This window comes from Balaenoptera musculus, chromosome 10, assembly GCF_009873245.2.
Source record: "Balaenoptera musculus isolate JJ_BM4_2016_0621 chromosome 10, mBalMus1.pri.v3, whole genome shotgun sequence".
NCBI lineage: Eukaryota > Metazoa > Chordata > Mammalia > Artiodactyla > Balaenopteridae > Balaenoptera > Balaenoptera musculus.
Genome location: NC_045794.1, coordinates 97,692,579 through 97,715,580, shown reverse-complemented (window position 1 = coordinate 97,715,580; position 23,002 = coordinate 97,692,579). Strand labels below are relative to the sequence as shown.

The 23,002-nt window shown below is 51.0% G+C and overlaps 1 protein-coding gene across 3 annotated transcripts in view; it reads left to right on the top strand.

Annotated features, from left to right (window-relative positions):
* The window catches only part of TCF20 (transcription factor 20), a 170,386-nt gene extending 151,937 nt beyond the window's left edge, over nt 1-18,449 (top strand). For 2 of the 3 annotated variants that reach the window (XM_036865624.1, XM_036865623.1), the window contains 4 exons: nt 3,169-3,262; nt 11,153-11,202; nt 12,289-12,416; nt 18,229-18,449. In XM_036865624.1, the coding sequence (XP_036721519.1) occupies nt 3,169-3,262; nt 11,153-11,202; nt 12,289-12,372 (228 nt within the window). In that variant the 3' untranslated portion in view covers nt 12,373-12,416; nt 18,229-18,449. The remainder of the gene's footprint in view (nt 1-3,168; nt 3,263-11,152; nt 11,203-12,288; nt 12,417-18,228) is intronic. The other variant, XM_036865626.1, reaches the window with a different exon arrangement.
* The last annotated feature ends 4,553 nt before the right edge of the window (nt 18,450-23,002 follow it).

Here is a 23,002-nt window from a genome sequence, read left to right as displayed (position 1 = left end):
GGGTTTTTCTCTACTATTCTCTGTCTGTTCTCTGTTTCATTTATTTTTGTTCTAATCCTTATTATTTCCTTCCTTCTGCTAGCTTTGGCTTTAGTTTGTTCTTCTTTTCATAGTTCCTTAACTTGTATAGTTAGGTTGCCTGCCACTTGGCTGGGAGTGGGAGATGGGCAGAATTAACTGCTGTTTATCATCCACATCTCCCCTGGAAGTTGCAGGTCTTCAACAGACTCCAGAGCTCCAGAGCAGTTACATCAGACAGATTCTGCCAGTGCAGTTATTTTCCAGGTGTGGGGACAGATTCCCAGTGCTACTACTCTACAGTCTTCCCAGAATCCCAAAATTTGCATTTCGAACAAGTTCCCAGCTGATGCTGATGCTGATGCTGATGCTGCTGGTCCAGGGACCATACTTTGAGAACCACTGACCTAAACTCTTTAAGGTCCTTTCTCTAAGGCCCTACCTAATAGGTCATGCAGGGTCTTTCTCCTCTGGAAGTAATATAGTAAATTAATTGTGCTTTTTTAAGTGAAAGAAGCACGCATCATTTTATTGATGTGATTTCCTGGTGAGGGATGGGTTTGCTTTCTTTATGAGAAAAATGGGGCCTGTGGGCTGGTTCAGGGCAAGAAGCTTTGAGAAGCCCTGCTGGGGGCAGAGGGGTGTGTGTTGAGGTAGGAAGGAAACGGACAGTGTTCGGATCCGAGGGTGATGACAGGGCTACTCCACAGGTGGCTGTTTGTCAGTCTGTGTCGTGTGTCTGGCACATGGTCATCTTGGGTCACATTTACTGAGCGCTTTTGATCAGCCACTGTTGTAAGCCTGGATTAACACATTTAACCCTCACAATATGTCTGTGAGGTAGCTTGTATTACCAGGTCCACGTTTGCAGCTTGAAGAAACAAAGTTTAGGACTTTGGCCAAGAACAACACAAAGATGGTCAGTGGTGGAATCACTTACCAGGGAGTTATTTAGGTTCCAGAGCCCACATCCTTAACCTTATACAGCAGGGCCTCAAGTACTAGGTCCCTTTCTGTATCAATCAGGATATTCTGACTGCAAGTTACAAAATTAAACTAAAAAGTGATTTGTTTGTTTTCTTTTTTTTAAGAAAAGTGTCCTCCCCCTTAACAAGTCTGGAGATGGGATGGTCCTGGGGTTGGTTACTTTAGTGCTTAATCATGTCACAGAAATCCAGGTTCTTTCCATCCTGTCACTCTGCAGCCCTCAGCTGGTTGGGCTCTGTCTTCAGAGCTGTCCCCTTGTGGTGACAAGGTGGTTGCTACAGATCTCACTATCCCCTTCTCACAGAGGTCGAGCGAGAAGATGGCCTGTTCCTGCCTTTCTGTCTTGTGTCCTTGTTAAGAGTGCGAAACTTTCCCAGAAGTCCCTTTCCCTGCAGACTTCACTACCAGAAATGCTTGACACACCCATTCCTAAATGGCCACCACTGAGATTCACCCCCCAGGGGGGTGGGGAGGGCCTGGAGCATGAGTCCTCTGGATGGCTGACCGTCCGGGGCTCCTTTAGGAAGAAGGGGTGTAATGGGAATGGCTGTGGGTGACCACTGAGAAATTAGCCATGTTCATTCCCTCTGGTTGATGGTGAGACCTTTGTACTGAAGGTGCCCTGTGGCACTGAGAAAAGCAGATAAAGTCTAGGGCTGCCCGAGAAGCTGCCAACTGTCCTTGGTTTACTCTGGGCCAAGTAGTCTTCTGTTTCTTGGCAAGGGTGTGAGGGCACATGATAAACATTTACTGATTGTCAGCACCCAGAAGAATATTGGTCTTCTAGGGCTGTCTTACGGCCCTGTTCCTGCCGCATTTGCCTCTGGAGGATGCCAGGCATGGTCAGCTGGGATCAGCTCTGACCTGGAGCAGGTTACTTCCCCTTATGGTGGTTTAGGAACCTCATCTGTAGAGTGGGGATGTCACAGGGTAGCTATGAGGCCCAAATGAGCCGCATCATTCGGGTGATGCGTGACGCATGATTCAGGGTGAGCACTGGACTGTGCTGTTGCCGGCATCTGTGTGGTTTTCCATCAGCATCAGCGTTAGGGAAGCTTGATCCAGCTCCCTGTCACCCTGCTCCTGCTGCTGTGAGTTGGAGGTGTTCATTCCATGGCACCGTCCAGGGGGGCTTCACTTCACTAGGTGAGGCATTCCTGACTGCTGCAGGCCTGCAAGCCACACAGACCCTGATAGGCTGACATCCCAGACAAAAGAGAAAAGAGGGAAGGGCGCCCTTTGGTCACTTTGTCCCAGGAAGGGTGCAGTATGTGTTGGGGAGTCATTTTCCACAAGTGTAACTGCTTATGGAGCACTTTTATTTTCCCTAGAATCAGGAACAAGTGTCTGTATCATTCAGGTAGCCTTAGCTGTGTGTCCTCGGCCACCAGAAGGGTCTGCATCTTTCCTCAGTAGGGCCAGTGTGGTTTTTCCAAGTATGATTATTGTTGACAGGACACAGGACTGAGCGCTCATGGCAGCCGCATCACATGATAGAGATGTGCCCCACTTTACGAAAACCTGACTGAAGAAGGAGGAGCATCTCAATTACAGAATAATGTCTCAGCCAGAAATTCATGGCAGGTTTCCTAGTGCCTTTAAAATAGGATTTGTGTGTAAAAATACCGTTTGCACACAGGAGCCCATATTTTCTGAAAGGAGAAATATACTTGTATTGGGCATTTGGGATAAGCAGAATAAAAATAAAATCTTCTTATGAAAATAAAAACTAGAAACCAAATTCCACTTTTAATTCTAAAAGGTTTATATATAACTCTACTATCGTACCCTCTTCTCCTACCCCAGACTTCCACAGCAGAAATAGATGGGCAAGATCTGTAGGCAGTTCACCGTAATGGTGAGGACTGAGGAAAGGACAGGCAGGCTCGCAGGCGGGTGGACAATGGGCACACCAAGGGCAGGGCTGGGTGCTGTTTGATTTATCTGTGAACATTTGTAAGGCCTGGCCTAAAACATTACTGCTGGATCCCTTGCATGGTGTGGTCAGTGAGTGGTGGTTAGAAATTGACAGCCCGTCCTGCTGCCAGACTCCTGTAACCACAGAGACATGCGCTGAGGTCTGACCCATGGGGTCTGGGGAAGGCCTGGGGGAGAGGGGTGAGGTTGGGATGCTGACATGCCTGACTTCTTCCTTCCTTTCAGAAATGTTCCCACTGCCAGGAGGCGGGCGCCACCTTGGGCTGCTACAACAAAGGCTGCTCCTTCCGATACCATTACCCGTGTGCCATTGACGCAGGTAAGATGGGACCACAGACCCTTGTTCAGAGCATCTGAAGGGTAGGAAATAACATTTTGATTCTCTCTTTATAGTTCTTTTTGTCTCTTCTGACCTTGTTCTGTTTGTAAATTCTGAAGGAATGCAGAGAAGATAATAAAAAGGAATTAAATGGGGTGATATTTTTTATAAATTTTATAATTCACAAAAGATTTACCTATTTAAGTGTACAATTAAATGATTTTTACCATTATATTCACAGAGTTGTGCAAGCACAATCACGATTAATTTTAGAGCATTTTCATCATGTCTTAAACTACTACCTGTTGGTGGTCTCTCTCTCACCCCCAGCCCCTGGCAACTACTAATCTACTTTCTATCTCTGTGGATTTGCCTTTTCTGGCCATTTCATGTAAATGGCATCACACAATATGTGGTCTTTGTAATGGGTTTCGTGTGACTTATCTTCCTGTTTCTCTGGTTTATCCACATCGCAGCATGTGTGAGTACTTCATTGGTTTTATTTTCTAACAATATTTTATTGTAAGGATACACCATATTTTATCATTCTTCAGTTGATGCACGTTTAGGTTTTCCACTTTTGTATTATTATACAATAATAATACAAAATAATGCTGTTGTGAACATTCACAGACAAGTCCTTGTGTGGACTAAATGTTTTCATTTCTCTTGGGTATAAACCTAGGAGTGGAATTACTGGGTCATATGGTAACTCTATGTGTAACCATTTGAGGAACTGTCAGACTGTCTTCCAAAGTGGCTGCACCATTTTACATCCCTCCAGCAGTGTGTGAGGGTTCCAGTTTCTCCACATCATCACCAACACTTGTTTTTATGTCTTTTTTATTATGGCCATCCCAGTGGGCAAGAAGTGGTATCTCATTGTGATTTGGGTTTGCACTTCCCTGTCAGCTAATGATATTGAGCATCTTTGGTGAAGTTCAGTTTATCTGTTTTTCTTTTGCCATTTATGCTCTTTGTTGCTTGTTGCTTTTCTTATATTTAAGAAGCCATTGCATAATCCAAAATCACAAAGATTTATGCCTATGTTTTCTCCTAAGAGTTTTATAGTTTTAGCCCTTACACAGGTCTTTGATCCATTTTGAGTTAATTTTTGTATGTGGTGTGAAGTAGGGGTCCAGTTCATTTCTTTCCATATGGATTCCAGTTGTCCCAGCACCATTTGTAGAAAAGACTGCTCTTTTCTCATTCGATGACCTTTGTCGAAAACCAGTTGACCATAGATGTATGGACCTATTTCTGGACTCTCTCCAGTACCACACCGTCTTGTTTACTGTAGCTTTGTAGTAGATTTTGAAATTGGGAAGTGTGAATCCTCCGACTTTGTTCCTTTTTTTTTCAAGATTGTTTTGGCTATTCTGGGTCCTTTGCTGTTCTATATGAATTTTAGGATCAGCTTATCCATTTCTGAGGGGGGTGGGATTGCATTGAATCTGCAGATCAGGTTAGGAGTTGTCACCATCTTATAAAAAAAAAAATAGTGTATCCTCCAACCCATGATCATGGGGTGTCTGTCTTTCCATTTACTTCAGTTTTTAATTTCTTTCAAGAGTGTTTTGTAATTTTCACAGTACACATTTTGCACCTTTTTTGTTAAATTTATTCCTAAGTATTTTATTATTTTTGGTGTGGTTATAAATGGAATTGTTTTGTTAATTCAATTTTCAGATTGTTCACTGTGAGTGTATAGAAATATAATTGATTTTGGTGTATTGATCTTGTATTCTGGAACTTTGCTCCACTCACTGATTAGTTCTAATAGTTATTTAGTGGACTTCTATATACAAGATGTGTCATCTGTGAGTAGATTGTTTTACTTCTTCCTTTCCAATCAGATGCCTTTTCTTTTCTTTGCCTAGTTGCCTGGCTAGACCTTCTAGATAATGTTGGATAGAAGTGGCAAGAGCTGGGACTTCCCTGGCAGTCCAGTGGTTAAGACTTCGCCTTCCAGTGCAGGGGGTGCGGTTCGATCCCTGATCAGGGAACTAGGATCCCACATGCCTCGAGGCCAAAAAAATAAAACATAAAACAGAAGCAATATTGTAACAAATTCAATAAAGACTTTAAGAATGGTCCACAGCCAAAAAAAAAAAAAAGAAGAAGAAGAAGTGGCAAGAGCTGACATCCTTGTCTTGTTTCTGACCTATTACGATGATAGCTGTGGGCTTTTCATAGATGTTCTTGATGCAACTGAAGAGGTTCCTTTCTGTTCCTAGTTTGTTGTGTGTTTTTATCGTGAACTGGTGTTGGGTTTTATCAAACCTTTTTTCCAGGTCTCTGGAGATGATCAGAGCAGTGTTTTGCAGTGTGATAACTGTTGAAAGAAGGACACCTTTTGTCTGAGAAGTGCCATCCAATGAGCAGTGCAGAAGACTGGAGTTCTGATTCAGAGCTTCAAGCAGCCTGGGAAATCCTCTTTCTTCCTCCTGACTTTTGGCTTTTTGTTGATTGTTTTCACCAGTTACTTTCTGAGCATCAGATGGGTCTGAGACCTTCACCTAGCAGGTTCTCATGCTTTCAGTCAGGATGGAGGAAGAGAAAATGGGAAGACAAACGAGAGTGCTCAAATGGCCTGGTGGCTGACCAGGTGATGGGAGCAGGTACAGAGGCGTAAAGCACATGGAGTCGGATCCAATAGGCCTGGGAGGAATCTGAGTTCCTCTCGACCACCCTTCCTCCCAGCGCTCCTGACGTTTGCTTAAGCGCGTCCCCCTGCCTTTCACATTGCCCCTCCTTTCCTCCTCCCTCTTTTCTTTCCAGGTTTCTGTAGGGGGTGCAGCTAAAAAAAACAAGAAAGGGAATTCCCTGGTGGTCCAGTGATTAGGATTCCAGGCTTTCACTGCTGGGGGCCTGGATTTGATCCCTGGTCAGGAACTAAGATCCTGCCAAGCCACACAGTGTGGCGAAAAAAAAAGAAAGGTACAGAAAGATAATGCTTATGCCAAAGTTAGATTCTCATGAAAGTTTGTTTGCATGTGCTGAAGGGCAGCTGGTGGCCAGGGTGCCGTGTGACCAGAGGGATAAGTGGGCAGTAAGAAGAGAGCCTTGAGGGCTTCCCTGGTGGCGCAGTGGTTAAGAATCCGCCTGCCAATGCAGGGGACACGGGTTCGAGCCCTGGTCCGGGAAGATCCCACATACCACGGAGCAACTAAGCCTGTGCGCCACAACTACTGAGGCTGTGCTCTAGAGCCCGCGAGCCACAACTACTGAGTCCACGTGCTACAACTACTGAAGCCCATGCGCCTAGAGCCCATGCTCCACAACAAGAGAAGCCACCGCAATGAGAAGCCCGCGCACCACAACGAAGAGTAGCCCCCGCTCACCGCAGCTAGAGAAAGCCCGCGCGCAGCAACGAAGACCCAACACAGCCATAAATAAATAAATAAATAAATTTATTAAATTTAAAAAAAAAAAGCCTTGAAATGTCAGTTCAGGGAGTTTGGGTTTCAGTCTGTCCCTTCCATCCTCTGTCCTCCTCTACATGTTTACTTGTTGAGTCTGAGCTGTAATTCACCCTGGGTCGTGGTCTGGCATGTTCTATAGAACAGCCGTTAAATCCTTCTCTCTCAGAAGCCCAACCACTGTCTTTTCTCATTTTCATGATACCACCCAGGGTTACATCAGAACGTTTTGTTTCTTTCTCTAGTTTAAGCTTCGTGGTTTTTAATGAAGATGTTCAAGTTCTGGGTTTTCGGCAGTTGTGCGTAAGTCTTTTGTGGGGAATGCTGCAAGCATTGGCTTTCCCCGTCGGTGGGCGGTGAGAGGTGGTCTCCTGCACGGAGGCTCTGCCCGGCAGCCTCAGGTGAGCAGCAGGCAGGTGCCTCGTCCCCCCCGCGAGCGTGCTCCCTGTGTGCACACGGGGCACCTGCCTTCAGGTACAGTTTCTCCAGGGGTTGAGTGGAGTCGCTCGGTAGAACTTGCTGCGGTGAGGGAATGTTCTAGATCTGTACTCTCCAATACAGTAGCCACAAGCCATGTGTGACCACTGAGTGCTTTGGAAGGTGGCTAGTGGGAATGAGGGACTGAGCTTTTTCTTTCGTTTAGACTCCCATGGCCATGTGCAGCTGGCAGATGGAACGCCCTGCTCTAGCCCAGGCGCTGGGGGTTCTTCGGGACAGGCACCGGGCTCTCCTCCCTCAAGTGGAGGCCCTCCAGCGCGCACCGCCAGCAGGGAAGCAGGGCCTGCTCTACCAGCTGAGTGTTAGGAAGCAAAGGACTTCCTTGTCACTCTGTTTGAGCCTGCCTTGCGTGGCCTGCCCAGATAAGTTGGTAACGTCTCTGTTTGGCAGAAGTTGGTGGCCGAGTATCCAGGGAGAGGGAGGCTGTCTGGGTCGGGGCCTTGGCCCTCTGGCTTTGCTGTCCCAGCTGCTGCAAACTGCTCCTCCATGCGGAGCTGGGACCAAAGAAGCAGCTTAACAAGGTGACCGTGTCTTGGGCATTTGTTGGTCTCTTGGATGACCTGAGTCACAGTGACCCAGAGCCTGCACTGCTCTGTGTAGCTTGCTGCTTGTATTTATCCCACACAGTCTTCTCAGGAATTCTGTTCTATATGTAATGGATCTTTGTATCCAGGAAAGGCATTCATTGATTGACTTTCTTTCTAGTTACAATAAAAATAAGTCCCTGAGTTTGAGTCCCCCATCTCTGTATGGAGTAAGGAACAGTTTGGCATTTTCATCTGTGCCTTGCTGCCAGCTGCCCAAACCTTAGAGAGCTGTTCATAACGAAGGGAAAACTTTTATCACCAGGGACATCTCCATGGAAACATGAGGATCTGTGGCTCCTGCAGCGTTTCCCCTTCCTAATAGTGATTGCACATTTGTGACATCACAGTTTGCTCTGTTGTGCTGCTTGTTATGTCACAGGCACAGGATTTGTCTCCAGGTGGGAGAATGCAGTAATAAGAACATGAGCGCTGTTTAAAAAAAAAAAAAAAAAAAAAAAAGATTTAATGTATTTAAATGCAATGAGCCACAACAATTAATACCAAAGGAAAAAAGAGCTGTGGTAGCTCATTTATAATCCCACTGTGCATATAGAATCTTGCCTAGAGGGGCTTTTTCTTTTACCCTCATGAGGAAACACAGCTGGGAATTTCACTTCTGTAGCCACCCTTCCAGCAGCATTTTAAAGCTGCTCTCTCCGCTGCTGACTTTGATCTTGCGGCAGTGGGTTCAGAGCCCCAGATGGGTCATATGAAAGAACTGGTGGTCTGGCCTCTCCCTGGAGAGGAGCTCTCTGCATCACAGGGCCTTGCTCCTGCCCTCTTTTTCCCCTCCTTCGGCCCCAGGAGCTGAGGCTGCCTCTCAGCGAGGTGGGGTGAGGCTGGCGGGTCCCTGAGTCCCAGCCTGGATTTTGCCATTATGAGTACTAAGCGTAGCTCTGAGGAGATTGTAGCTGAGTTGGAGACTGTCGGGGCTTGGCAGATCCAAAGGACGCTAGACATCCTTTCGTTTTCTCCCTTCCTGGGCTCACCATCCTCAGCATGGGGTATATATGGGTGCATGTGGGTATCTGAAGCTCCACATAGCTTGTTATGAGGAGCTCAGCAGAGTCCTCTGCCTTTAAGCCTAAAGAGAGGACTCAAAGTGGAACACTGTTCTGGGGTGCTGATGTTTGTGCCTGGAAGCCACCCTGCCGACTAGACAAGCTGGTGAGTCTGTTCCAGCCTGCATGATGATCCAGCCGTTGACTCTGACCTCACTGTGGGGAAGTGCTGACCAGGCCCTCTGCACAGCGCGGGATGTTGCCAGGGGCTTAAAGGAATCAAACGAGAGGCTGGCGGGCCGGCAGTGTGGGGCCAGGCGCCTGTCCAGAGCCCTCAGGAGAGCTTTTACTGCACTTCCTGCCACTCTTGGCTCTTCCCCAGCAGAGCCTGGCTGGAGGCAGCCCAGGAGAGGCTCCCCGGCCCCTTGCAGGTGTCTAAGCCCTCCAGCTGGGGTTCTCACCCTGCCAGGAGCAGGAAGTGCAGTTCCTGATGCCCGGTGGGCATGACGAGAACGGGGACAGCCCCTGCCTGCTCGGGAGGCCTAGCCAAAAGGTGCACCCCGTCTCGTAGATTTGTTTCGGAGACTTCCATTCCCAGGAGTACCTGGCATTAGTTCCAAGTTGCCTGTAGTGTTTACTTACATTGTTTTATTTCTTCTTTTTAACTTTGAGGGAACATGTTTCCTAGCTTTAAGCATGTTTTACTAATGGTCCATCACAGCTGGTCACTGTTCCGTGGCAGTGAGGGGACCTGAGCCACCTCTGCCTTTCTGATGGCATCTTTTCCAGCTAACACGGCCCCCCTCCTTATTTCTGTAAACCCCTGTGGTGTAAGGGTGGCCTTTCCCCCCGCCCCCGTGGCCTGTGCTGTTTCTCTTTGGCCCAAACTATAGACTCTGCCAGCATGCTCTGCTGCCACAGCCCAGGTAAGGAGAAGGTGCTTCCCTCGAGCTCCAGCTGTCCGTCTCCTGCTGTTCGTGAGCTCTCTGGCAGATTGGAGCAGCAGGAGCCTCGGTCACACCATGTACTTGTGGGTTTTAAATTAACACATTTCATTTACTGCTGTGCTGTTTGCTTGGAGTGGGGAGGGGATGGGGATGCAAAGGTTAGCAGGACTTGCTGTTTCTCATGCCCCGAGGCTTGCCCCAGGCTTGCCCCGGGAACTGTGAAGACTAAACCCATCCGACCCTAGAGATTCTAGGACTCCAGAAGGGGAGGTGGCTTAGCCAAATTATGAAAGGGTCTTTATTTATTTAAGATTATAGAAGACCTCAAAAGTTTCCATTTGTGTGCTCCCTTGCTTATTACTGTTTCACTTGAAATCTGTGGGTACACAGGCCGCTAATCTGGACCTCACTTTAAACCTGAGTTAAATTGTAAATTTAACAAGACTAAGTACCACGGCCGCCTCCCGCCTTGGTGCCTGGGAGCTCTCTGAGAATGTGTGATCAATATTTATTAACATTCTGCCACTGCATCTCGCACCAGCGACCTGGCTGTCGGTCTTCGGGAACTGTGGTGTGCAGAGTGAGCTCGTTAATTCGGTTTCCTCGCCCTGCTCCGCGCACGATGCTTGTGCCGCAGAGCACAACGCCCCTGGAGGCAGGTGCGCGTCCTTGCCGTCATGGAGGATGTGTCACCGTGTTACCAGTTGGAATGAGTGATTTTCCTCCAAGGATTAATTGCCCCCTCATGGGATTTCACATCCTCTGAAGCGTTTAGCAGGGATTATGGAGCTTCTGCAGTGTGTCCATGGGTTGTGTGTGGGGCAAGGGTGGAAGCGGGGCTCGCGGGCCTGGCCTCCTTGCTGTCTCTGACCTGTGACTCTCCACAGAGGAGAAAAGATGCCTCCAGATTCAGAGTGTTTTCACAAGGAAGCTTTGGCGTGGGCCTGTGGAATGGCCTTAGCCTAAGATAAGGAATTTTAAAAATAATATTTATTGGAGATTGTTTCTGATGATTAGAATAATAGGATATGATCATGGACATACAGAAAAAATAAAGAAAATTAAAATCACCTATAATCTTACTATCCAAAGAGAACCACTGTCATATTTTGGTAGATTTCCTTTGTCCTTTTTTATGCATATAAAATATTTTGGTAAAATTGGTATTGTACTTGTACATTTATGTATCCTGGTTTTTTGAGCAATTTGCATTGTGTTCACTATTCTGAAACATTTAACGTTGGACTGACATTCCACCATGTTGAGGTGCCATAGCTTATTTGGGGGTGTCTTGCGTGTTTTCCTATTAGAAATCATAGTGTGGAGACCTCTTATCTCCATGTGTCACCCTGTCTGTCCTGGCCAGCGTGGCCCCATGCCCCTCAGGCTGTGCCGCACGCCAGGCTCCTCCTAACTGTCCCCTTCTGTCTTGCAGATTGTTTGCTCCATGAGGAGAACTTCTCGGTGAGATGCCCCAAGCACAAGGTGAGTCAGAGCCTGCAGAGCCTGTGCTCCCCGCAGGACTTGGGGGTGGCGGCGGGGCTCCTCCTGAAAGACCTGGAGACCAGACATTGCAGAGTCACGGCCGCACCGCCAGGGCCCAGGCTGCCAGGCTGCCGGGCTGCCGAGCACTCCTGGCCCCGGAAGTGCCGAGATGCACATGGGAGGGAGCCCCGTGGCGTGGGGTCGGCACCCATGGGGTGGCGCAGCTGGGGAGAAAGATGTTTGTCTGTTAAGAAAAATTGGAAGAGAAACACACACAGCTCCTGGTTTCCCCCGCAGTTGAGTGAAACCCCAGATCACAGATTGGCGTGAGGTGAGATTGGTTGTAGGTCTAGGTACATAAGCACAGGTGTCTTCCCAGACTAAAGAGAGTTGACTCCAGGCTTTTGGGGAAACTCACAGTCTCCTCCAGGTTTTACTTCAGCTGAAGCAGGTGGTGTCTGCAGCTGATTGAGGAGATGGTCACTTGGTCACCTCTTAAATTTAGGAAAGGAACGAAGATGGGGGCGGGGGTGTGTGTGAATGGCCTGTTTCCAAGACACCACATGCGAGTGTGGAGACGGGAGGGCATGGAAAAAGGGACCCGAGGGAAGGACTGGGATGGTGGAGACCCGCCACCTGGCAGTCCCTGCAGCGGCGACTCTCCTCCAGCTGAGGTCACACTGACCCCTGGTGGCCACTGGTGCTCACAGTCTTCAGTCTCTAAGTGGGGCCAGAAAGTACTAGAAAGAGGTCGTCCTGACAGCTCTGCCCTCAAAATGCTTCTGAAAGATGCTTACTTATGCTTTTCTTTAACAATTATTTCCCAGTATGGATCATAGGATCTTACAATTTTCTCTCCATTTTTTACTTAATTTACATGTTTTTATTTTAAAAAACTTTCCTTTTTTAATGGTCACATTTTACCTCAGAAGACCCTGTCTGAGTATCTCCTGTTTGTCACTCAGCACTGACTCTGCTTTTTCTTTCCTTTTCTGTGTGCGTTCCTCTCCTCACCTCCGCCTGCCCCGACCCCCACGCTCGTTCTCTGTCCCTCCTGTCCTGTCTCCTTGGCTTTGCCGACGTCAGCCTCCCCTCCCGTGCCCTCTCCCCCACTTGCAGAACAAGACAGCGAAAGGCAGCCTCAGCACAGAGCAGTCGGAGCGGGGGTGAGGGGGGCAGTGTGCTCGTGGGAATGGAAAGTACAGCAAGCACAGGTGAGTCGGGGCCGCCACCGCTGCTGGACTCCGAGTGGGTGTCGGGGCCTCTGCCTCCTGCTCGCCCCAGGCCAGGCTGCCCCACCGGCATTTCATCGCATGGACTCCAGCACCAGGTGGATTCAGTGTCTTTCCATCTGTTGCTCAGCTCCCCAGAATACGTGTGGAAAGGTGGCGTGGGGCTTTAAAATGGTCCCATCCTCCGCTGGGGTTCAGGCCTTGTGTGTGGAGTCCCCGGGGGCAGAACGCAGCTGGCTTCCGGGACGGAGCTTCTGGGGTGTGGGGGCTCTCGTGCCGGCAGCCCTTGCTCTTTCCCTGTCTCAGAAAGGCTTCTCGCCAGAGGCCTCTTCTTAATTTACTTAATATCTCTAAAGCTTATGATGGGTTCTCCTTTGAAAAACCAAAAATATCCCAGGTTTTGTCATTTGAAATCTTTTTTTTCCCCCAGGTCTATGAAGGATTCCTTTTCCTAGAAGTACAAAGGGAAGGAAAATCCCCTCAACGATTTAGTAGACTTTAGCATCCCATTTAACTTTACTTTTTAAAATCTCAGGAGGTTGAGTTGTGCTTTTTGTGAGTGTGTCGGGGGGCTCGTGGTCCGGGCTGGCAGCGTGTGCCTGTGAGAGCAGGATTATGGGACTTGGGCCTCTAGAAGCAGCAGGCCTGCGGTGCTCCCACTGCCTTCCTCACCTGCCCCGTCCTCACTGAGCAAAACAGATCATGAGAAGAAAAACCAAAATGTAACTTGGGGCACTTGCTTCTACAGGATGGGGTAGGGGGCTGGTTGTCTCAGACCTGTTTGTTAAGGGATTGTTTCTCTGCAAGTGAGGGCATCTGTGTTTACTCCAGGCGTCTGAGACCCACACAGGAGTGCTAGGCCTGCCTCTCTGGGGCAGCACCGTGTGCCTGAGTCTCTGTGGAATGTTCCCTCCCCCTTGTTACAAGTTGGGGTGGGGGGTGTCTGCCTTTCTCTGGAATACCCAACAGTAATTTGAGGAAGAAACAGAATTCACCTCAGAATGTGGCAGTTTTCATCTGGGAAGTCACCTGTTTCTTAGGTGGGTCCCGGTACTGACCTCCAGAGAAGGCCCCTGCGCTGAGTGATGAGTCTCTGGGGCCAGTGGGGGTTACAGTGCTTCCTTGAGGGGCTGTCGAGTGAGGACTTTGCACTCACACTTTTCTGTCTTGCTCTTCCAGGGAGTAGGGCTGGGAGTGGAGGGAGCAGAGCAGGGCGGGAGGGTGGGTCGTCACATGGAGCCCCGTGCACTTCTAGAACCCGCGGGGTCCACTGACCCTCAGGGCAAGCAGCAGTCTGGGTGGTTTTCAAGAAGGTTTCTGTTGGCCCTTCTACTGTGTCTAGGCGGCTCTGCCACCTTCCCGGCTCAGGTGGTTAGGGCTAGGTTGTATAGGAGGCCACGTGGAATGTTCCTGGAAGTGTCCAGGAAGAGCCAGTTAGGGAGAGAACCAACCGTTGGTTACTCAGTGCCTTTTGTTCCTGTCCTGGAATCCCAGCCCGTGTTTGAGAAAAAGAAGAACTCGGGGCCCTGGGCCTGGTGGGCAAATCTCCTCTTGGAAATTTTAATTTTGTTCATCATCGCTTTTCTCTCTGCTCATTCTTGGGCTCTGCCAGCTGACAGAGCCCTCGGCTCTCGTGGGACAGTAAGCTTCATAGTTCATTCCTCAGAAGCTTGGTGTTATTGTTCCTGTTTATACAGAAGAAATGAGGCGCTGAGTGATTAAGTGGCGTGTCCCTCGGTTTGGGGTCGTTTCGAGTCTGTTGAGGTCAGACCTTCGCCTCTTGGAGGGAAGGAACGGACATGCGCCTCTGGTCTTGTCCACCTTAACTGCTTGTCATCGAGTGCTTCCCCGCGAGGCTGGACCCGTCGTCCTGGGTTCGCGGTTCAGCAGTCACATTGCAGGGCTTTGCTGTCAGCCCTCCGCAGACTGTGCGGAAGCCCCAGTGATTGGGGACAGAGACGCAGCCCCCCACCTCAAGGAGCATTCGTCTCGGGGTCCGTGCTGAGGACACAGAGCCACCATCGTTGGGTCTCCCGACAAGGCAGGGAAGGGACAGTGATTGTACATGTGCGTTCCGGTTCGTGGCGCCCCACTTTCTCACCCAGAGCGGTGTGCAAAGTGCTGTGTGACCAGGCTCAGGCCACTTAATGTCTCTGTGCTTCAGTTTTCCTTCTGTGAAAGGAGGGATAGCAATGGCCAGCCTTGTGAGGATTCAGTTGAGAAATGCTTCCACCGTGCCCAGTGCAGCCTGGCCTGGGGTGCGGCGTCAGCAGGTGCTGGGCGCACTGCCCTCTCAGCCGTGCACAGGAGGAGCAGGAGGGTCAGAGCCGCAATCGGACCCTGCAGCTGCCCTGTCTGGCAGAAAACCCCAGGGCTGGGGCAAGGAGATGTGAGTTCTAATCTCCCGCCACCACGTGAGGCACCTGGCGCTTGTCCCTCACCAGGCCAGCAGTGCCGCAGAGGACAGGTCCTCGGGCAGCCGTCCGTGGGCCGCCTCCTCCCGGCTCTGGATGAGGGAGCCGTGTGGCTGGCCTCTGCCGCCCTCTCCCCATGCTGAAGCCTCCCTGGCTCAGGGCAGCGAGTGGGCAGGGCTCTGACCGCGGAACCCCTCCCCCCGTCTTCCATTCTCATCTAAGTAAACAAGGAGACCCCACCCCCCAGGTCTCCCGATCCAGTGGGCAGGAAGTAGTAACCTCCGTCCATCTGCTGCCTTGTCCTGGGTGCCAGGGGGTGCCAGCTGCACACAGCAGCCTCCCTGCCCTGGAGCTGGGCCTTCCCGAGCAGCTTCTGTGGTCGGAACGTCACACAGCGGCCCGCGTGTGAACAGCGTCATGTCCCGGGGCTCCCCTTCCCTCCCACCCCAGCTCCGGCAGCCCCTCATTGCCTCCCACAACTGCAGCTCCGCTCAACTTCAGAGGTTCCCGTCCCCGGTAGGATTAAGTCCAGACTGCTCAGCACGCCTCTGAGGGCCCGTTGGAGTCTCCGGTGAGGCTCCTTCGGCTCCTCTGAGCTTCCTCCCGCGGAGCCCTGGTGCTCGCGCTTAGCTCCCTGCGCTGGAACACTGTGCCTCCGTCTCTTCTCAGCTTCTGTGTCACTTCCTCACGGCAGCCTGCCAAGTCCCCTTGTCCCCACTCTGCAGCCTTCCTGGCATCACCACAATCTCGAGTCATTTGTGTGTTCACGTATTGTCTGCATCTCCACTAGACTGTCTGCCCAGTCCTCAGGGACCGCTGTCTCTGTCCCGTCGTGCACTGGCCGGAGGGGGCACACGGCAGTCCCTGTTCTCGCAGGGCGGACAGCCGTGTTAAACAGAGGAGCACCTGCAGCCCAGGGAGGAGAGTGCTGACCTGACGGCGCCCGGGTGGGTACAGGTTGAGGACGAGGCCGCCCTCCACACCCTGGCCAGGTCCCGTGGGGCTGAGGGGGTGCCGCCTAGCCGCGGGTGGAGAGGGCAGCTTGGCCTCAGACGCGGGAGGATTTGGAGGACAGACTGACCCGGCCCAGGTTCAGGCCACGGAGGTGAAGCTGAAGGGCAGCAGGAAGGAGGGTGACGAGGGCGGGGGTGTTGGAAGGCTTTGGCCCAGCGTGAAGTCCCGTTCGCCGGCAGCTGAACGTGCAGATGCCCTTTTACAGAGAAGAGTGCAGGTCCTCAGCACAGAGGGCCGCCCGCTCGTTCACTGGCGCAGCGGCTCCACGCCTGCTCCGTGGCTCTGCCTGGGGTGCTGCCTTCTCAGCCACGTCCTGTGCGTTTGGATGGGGCCCACAACAATGGAGGCTCGAAGGCAGAGTCCCTGGGGCCCAAGCAGAGGAGCTTTGCTGGATGTGAGCCCCAGTCCCACTTCTAACCAGCCACGTGGCCTTGGGCCACGTGTGTCACCTCCCTCAGCTGCCTCATCTCCAAGATATGGGGGTCAGGCCTTTCAGTGTTACTGTGAAATAATGTCTATAAAGCTCCTAGCATAGTGCCTGGCCCCTACTAGGTGCTTAAAGAATTTTCTTCCCATTCTCCCTACTGAAGGAACAGTTTTGAGGAGCAACTGAGAAGTTAGGATCCCATTACATTTCAGGGTATCATGTGTTTGGGCCAGTCTAGTATCAGACCCTGGGGAAGGTCCCTGCTGGGAAGGCTGGAAGACAAAGCCCCAGACGGGAGGTGCAGAAGGGCCGAGGCTGCCTGGACCACCAGGTCCCCCTGTGCCACCAGGGGAGGAGCCCACGGTCAGCAGCCTGCACAGCCCGCCGGCCAGGCAGACCCTGGTGCCGAGACAGCCTTCATTCTGAGGATGGGCGCTGGGCTGGGGCCTGCTGTTGTGAGTAATGAGCAGGGTAGGAGTGCAGGCCCAAGACTGTGCCAAGCACTGGGGAGAGGGCACACCCTGCCCTGTCCCTCCCTCCACCAGCAGAGCTTTGCAGGATATGCATGGCACCTGTCCTCTGTCCTCGCCTGAGAAGGCTGCTTCTCCCCCCTTTCCTGGCAGCCTTAGCCTCAGGAAACCAGAGTGAGGAGTGGAGAGTGTCCGTGCTGGGGGAGGGGGAAGCATGGACCACATAGGTGGGGCCAGAGCCACCATCAGTGCTGGGGAAGCCACACTGTGGCCGGGGATGTCCTGAGGATGGCTCAGCCGCTGGCCCACGTCCCCAGGGCCTCCAGCTGGAGTCCCGGGGTTTGCTTTTACCTGAGGGTGGCGACATTGTCCTGCTGTCTCTGTGAGTCTCTTCCTGTTTATTCATGTTTTCTGTCGTGCAGTTAGGAATCTCTTTATGGCTCGTGCACACAGACCGGTCTAAACTATTTTGCGTATTAGTAAGTTTTGTGGAAACAGAAAAGGGGATAGTGGTGTCTGGGTTTTCTTGAGGTTTATTGGTTGGAGGAGGGCACCAAAGAGGGTTTGAGGAAGAAGCAAGGTGAGCCCTCCGACACACACACACACGCACACGCACACTCACACACACACACACACACACACACACTTTCCAAGAGTGCTGTGATTGGCAGAAAGGTGAGGGTGCCACCACTCTTGGCTTCTGGCGTAATTTTTCTGGATTGAATTCCTTGGAAACTGCTGTGTCTCTCTGAGATCTTTGCACATGTAATGAATGACCCACGAAGCATTCTGAGGAGGCGCTTGGTACAACCCCACGTACCCCATGTGATCACCAGGATAGTCTTCCTGAGCCTGGAGCCTGGGCTGGAAGGAGAGACGCCAGTGGCAGGGCCTGGGGAGCCTCAGAGGATGAGCTGAGACCTGCCTTCCGTCAGAGCTCCTGGGAGGAGTGTTCGCTGTCAGATGTAAAGAGTTGCCTGCGACTGGAGGCAGCTATCGCGCGGTCCTGAGCCGGCTCTTCCACAGACTGGCTGGGTGCTCAGCCACCTCTGTGAGGGCTGGTCCCTGCCACCAAGTGCCGAGCCCGCCTGCAGGCCCCAGATGGCGGGGTCCTGAGCAAGGGGTCGCCCCGAGAGCTGCCCCCCTCCAGGGCGGCCCCACCTGGCGGATCAGAGGATCTCTCCTGGTCTCGGTTCCTTCCACACACCCGGGCCAGGGCACTCAAGAGTCCCATCCTCCTGGCACAGCTGGCCGGGTCATTGCTGCCTTTACCCTGTTCCAGGCCCAGAGCCACACGGCTGGCTCCGCCATTGGTCTTGGGTGTCTGCAGTGTGAGCAGCGTGTTCACAGGGGTTCTGCAGCCACTGGACCCTGCAGAGTCCCCCACCCCGGCGCTGCCACGGAGCAGGGGCTGTTGGCTGCAGCACCACACGGGGGTTCCCAGCACCCAGTGTCTGCTTGTCTTGCAGGTGAGACTGTGGAGATGAGAAGGTGGTGGACCCTTGTGATGGAATGGAAATGGTCCTCCTGTGCAGCCACACCCCACCCCGCCCCACCCCGCGTGCCTGCCCGTGCCAGCACTTCCTTCCTAAGTTCTTACATCACTCTCAGACTGGTGACACCACAGGAAAGAAAGACCCAAGAAGTTGGAATGGCTGTTTCCATGGACACAATCTCCATAGTGACAATGTGGGGGGAGGGGGGAGGGGGGATGATGGGAAAGGGTGGGGGGAATTAAAAAAGGGAGGGATAAAAATATATATATATAAATCTATTTTTAGTCTGGAAAGACTTTGTTTAAATGAAAGGTGCGCTATCCCTTTTGATTCTATTTTAAAATTATCTAGCTTAAGAACTCCAAATTTGTTCCAATGACAGTGAAATTTAAATGTGAAATTGAACTGAACAAACTCTCATCTCACAAGGACAGGGGTGACTTAGATCCTTAGCCCAACTTACACAATTCAGAGATTCTAGACCCAGGGTTGGAAGAGCAAACAAACCACACCAAACTATTCTTTTGTCAGTAATTTGTCTCAAAGTGGGAAGGTCAAGGGGGAGGGAAGTGGGGATGGTCCGTGTTTTCAAGAGTGGGAGAATGATGTTTAAACACAAAAATAAATTTTTTCATTTCCAGAAACACTATTTATTTATTACTTTTAAGATTTTTATCTTTTGGGGGGGGGTGAAATTGGCACATGCCCCAAGGTCACAGCTGCATCCTGGGTCACTGTGGCTGGTGAGAGCCCCGAGCGTCCCACTAAGTGGCTCAGCTGGCAGGGTCAAGGGATGGCCGCCTCTGGGCATGTTTCAGGCAGCTGTGCCCTGAACCCCAGGACAGACGGGACGGAAACCTAAGCTGTAAGAGTGGACACAGGGAGGGACAGTGTCAGGTATGATCGTGTGAGGTAAGCTGACCAGGAACACCCACTCCACCCTTTTTTCTTTTGCTTTCATTTTTATAAAGGAAAAGGGGGCCTGTCAGTTGAGCAGCCCCATGCTACATGATTCTTTATGTTGTATTGTTTTGTTTTGTTTTGTAAATTGTACAATTTTTAAATATCTGAGTTTTAAAAAAAGAAAAAAGTACAAAAAAAATCTTAAGGCCTTAAGAAGGGGTTAGTGCATCTTTCAGGGGTCACTCTGCCGTGGGGATAAAATAGCTGTTTCACAAACAGTTTTATTTAAAAAACAAAACAAAAAAATCAAAAAAAAAATAAACTTCATTTTAACCTTGTTTCCTTTTTTGTTTAAAGCAAATGCGTCTCTTTCTCCTCCCATCCCAGTCCCCAGGGTGGCTCTGGTTCTGCTGCAGGGGCGGCTGCCAGCTCACTGGTCCAGCTGTCCTGGCCTCCCGAAGGCCCAGCAGCCCTTGCAGCAGAGCCTGGAATGAAACAAACCGAGGACTCCTGCCACTTGCCCTCGAGGGTGGAACTCACCCATGTATGGAAGATGGCCGGATTGCTTAAGTTGATACGAGGACATATTTCCAATCAACATTAATTTTAAAGGTTATTAAAAAATAATGCAATGTTAACGGACTTTATTTTAGAGAACAGTAATACTGGAAGGAATGTTGTGAAGTAGAAATAAGCAATTATAAATGAGTTCTTGTGTGCTCATCAATTTGAGGCTGCAGAAATGGCAGATTAATTTTGTTGTAATAGCTACATCAAGCAGTGCGGTCCACTTATAATTTTGCTCGGCCAGGATGGAGCTGTGTGGGTGGGTGTGCTGTGTGGGCCACGGAACCTGCATAGAAATGACGGCTTTTTGAGCTCCTTGGCTTCCCATCTGGTCTTGACTTGGCATTAACACAGTTCAAATGAAACTGATAGATTTCAGGTGTTGAGAACTAAACCACAAAACTTGGAAGATATGCATCTTAAGGAAAATATTTTCCTGACAGCAGATGGTTCTTCATCATTTTGCCTTTTGTTCTTCTGTCCTCTTTTGACTTGCTGATGATACTGAGTAAGGCACTTTTGATGGTTCCTCAAACTGGCTACTGAAATGACCGTTAACTGGGGAGTGGCCCTGTTCCAGGCTCCACTCCTGACTCTAGCTTTCCCGGTTCTGCAGGAAGCCTCAGCTGTTCATGTGCATTTCAACTCCTGCCACTTTTGAGCTCTATGTATTTTTTAACAGACTTTATTTTCTAGAGCAGCTTGAGGTTCATAGCAGTGTTAAGCAAAAGGTACGGCGGTTTCCCTCGTATGCTCTGCCCCCACACACGTGCACAGCCTCCCCCAGTATCAGCGTTCCCCACCAAAGTGGTGGTTTTTCTTTATGACTGGTGAACTTACATTGACACATCATTGTCACCCAGAGCCCATAGTTTACGTTAGGGTTCACTCTTGGTGGTGTACATTCTGTGGGTTTGGACAAACGTTTAATGACATGTATCCACCATTATAGTATGCAGAGTAGTTTCACTGCCCTAAAAATTCTCTGTGCTCCCCCTCTTCATCCCTCCCTCCCCTGAGCCCTGGCAACCACTGACTGTTCAGTCTGCATAGTTTTTGCCTTTTCCAGAATGTCATATAGTTGGAGTTACACAGTATGTAGCCTTTTCAGATTGGTTTCTTTCATTTGGTAATAGGCCTTTAAGGTTCCTCCTCCATGAAAGGTTCCTCTTTTCATGGCTTGATAGCTCATTTCTTTTTTAGTGCTGAAGAATATTCTATTGCCTGGACATACCACAGTTTATCCATTCACCTACTGAAAGACATCTTGGTTTCTCCAAGTTTTGGCAATTATGAATAAAACTGCTATAAACGTCAGTGTACAGGTTTTTTTGTAAGGAACGGCCCAACTGTCTTCCACAGTGGCTGTACCATTTTCCATTCTCCCCTGCAGGGAATGAGACTCCCTGCTGCTCCACATCCTGGTCAGCATTCGGTGTTCTCAGTGTTCTGGATGTTGACCACTCTAGTAGGTGTGCAGTGGTGATGTACTTTTTTAAAGTAATTTTTACGCCGTGGTTTAAAAACATAGCAAAACTACCATCTTAACCGGTAAGTGTACTGTTCAGTAGTGTGAGGCATATTCATATTGTTGCGCAGCCGAGCTCCAGAACTTTTTCATCTTGTCCAGCCAAAGTCCTGTTGCCGGAGAACTACCGGAGGGGCCGGCCATGCCCCACCTCCGCCCGCTCGCTCGCTTGCCCGCTGCCCGCCCGTGGCGCTCCCCGGCCACGCCCCCCCACCCCACCCCACCCCGGCGGCTGCCGGGCCGGCCCTCCACCTGGATCCCAGCGGGGCCCGGGTGGCCGTACCGCGAGTCAGATACCGGCTCCCAGTTTTGTCCCCGGGGAGGAGCGGAAATTGAGGGGTTTCTTCCGCGGGCTTGGCCATGCCGCGGGGGAGGGGGAAGGGAGCGAGTAAAATGCCACCAACTTTCCAGCGCCCTCTCTGGGCGCTGCAGCTCCGTACCTGCTTTCTAGAGCTCTCTCCAAGGGGTTTGCTCCGCATCGCGTTGGGGTCCCAGGGCTGGGTCTCCGTGCTTGGGGGCCCAAGGGCCTGGCACTTTCTGGTCCGTCATCTTGCTGACGTCACCCCGGGCTCAGTCTCAGGTCGCAGTGTCCAGTTGGGCCTTCCCTGCGCGGGCGAACACCTGTGACACGGAGACTGGGGGAGGGGAGGGAATGGGGGGCTCATCCCTCTAGCACCAGCAGCTTCACCAGAGCGGAAGCCAGCAAGGGCAGGCTGAGTATGTTTCTAAAATAATAAATTTCAGTAACTTAAATGCTGGCCCTCATAGAAGTTTGTCCACTGTAGAGCAGTAGCTCAGAGCATGAGTTTTGAGATAGACCCTAATGGTGCTCTGTGACTTTGACCCCGTGATCCCTGAGACTCCATGCCTTGGGGACCATAAAGCCACCTACCTTACAGGGTGTGGAGAGGATGGGGAGTGAACAGCAGTGCCCGGCATGTGAGTGTGCACAATGATTGAAAAAGGCCATTGGCCTCACGATCACAGGTTTTCCTCAAGTCCTGTCCTGGACAATAGGCCCCCAGTAACGGGAGGGCACTGCCTGAATTACAGGCATGTCTGTCACTGCCCTTCACATGTCCATTAGAGTGACTGGGGAGGGCATGACACATACAAAACACAGGGTAGATGCAATTTATCGAGGGCCACTGTGACAAACCTGTGATGGACCATCCCGCCAGCCCGACTAACACCACCTGATTCTCTGGCTGTCTGAGCCCCGATGAAAGACCACAGGCTGGATCTGAGAAGTCCCCAGGGTGCCCATGGGTCTTACCCTCTCAGTCTTTTGAGTGGCCTCAAAACTGGTCTCCCCGCCTCTTTGAGGCCCAAGAACCCCAGTTTCCCACAATCCAGTCCTCTGCCAGACTTGCAAAGCCCCAGCCTCAAGTTGCCCCCGTCCTGCTGCTTTGCATTGGTGCTTTAGTCCCACTGCCAGGTCACCTTGGCTTGCAGAGCCAAGCCAGCAGAAGTCCTCTGGGAAGTTTTCCCGGAAAGTGTGCTCCAGCCTGGGGCAATGTCCCCACAACCCTCAACGCAGTCCCTGCACTGCTGGCCTGGTGTGTCAGCTCTCTGGCTCCCACTCCTCTTGGTCATGAGCACCTTGAAGCAGGGGCCCACCGTCGCCTTCCCGCCATGCTGCCAGTGCCCAGCCCAGCACCCAGCACAGGGTGCATCCAGATAGGGTGGGACAGAACCCAAGCCTTGGCCAAGGCAAGATGCAGGAAAGGCCAGATAAACTGAGTAAGG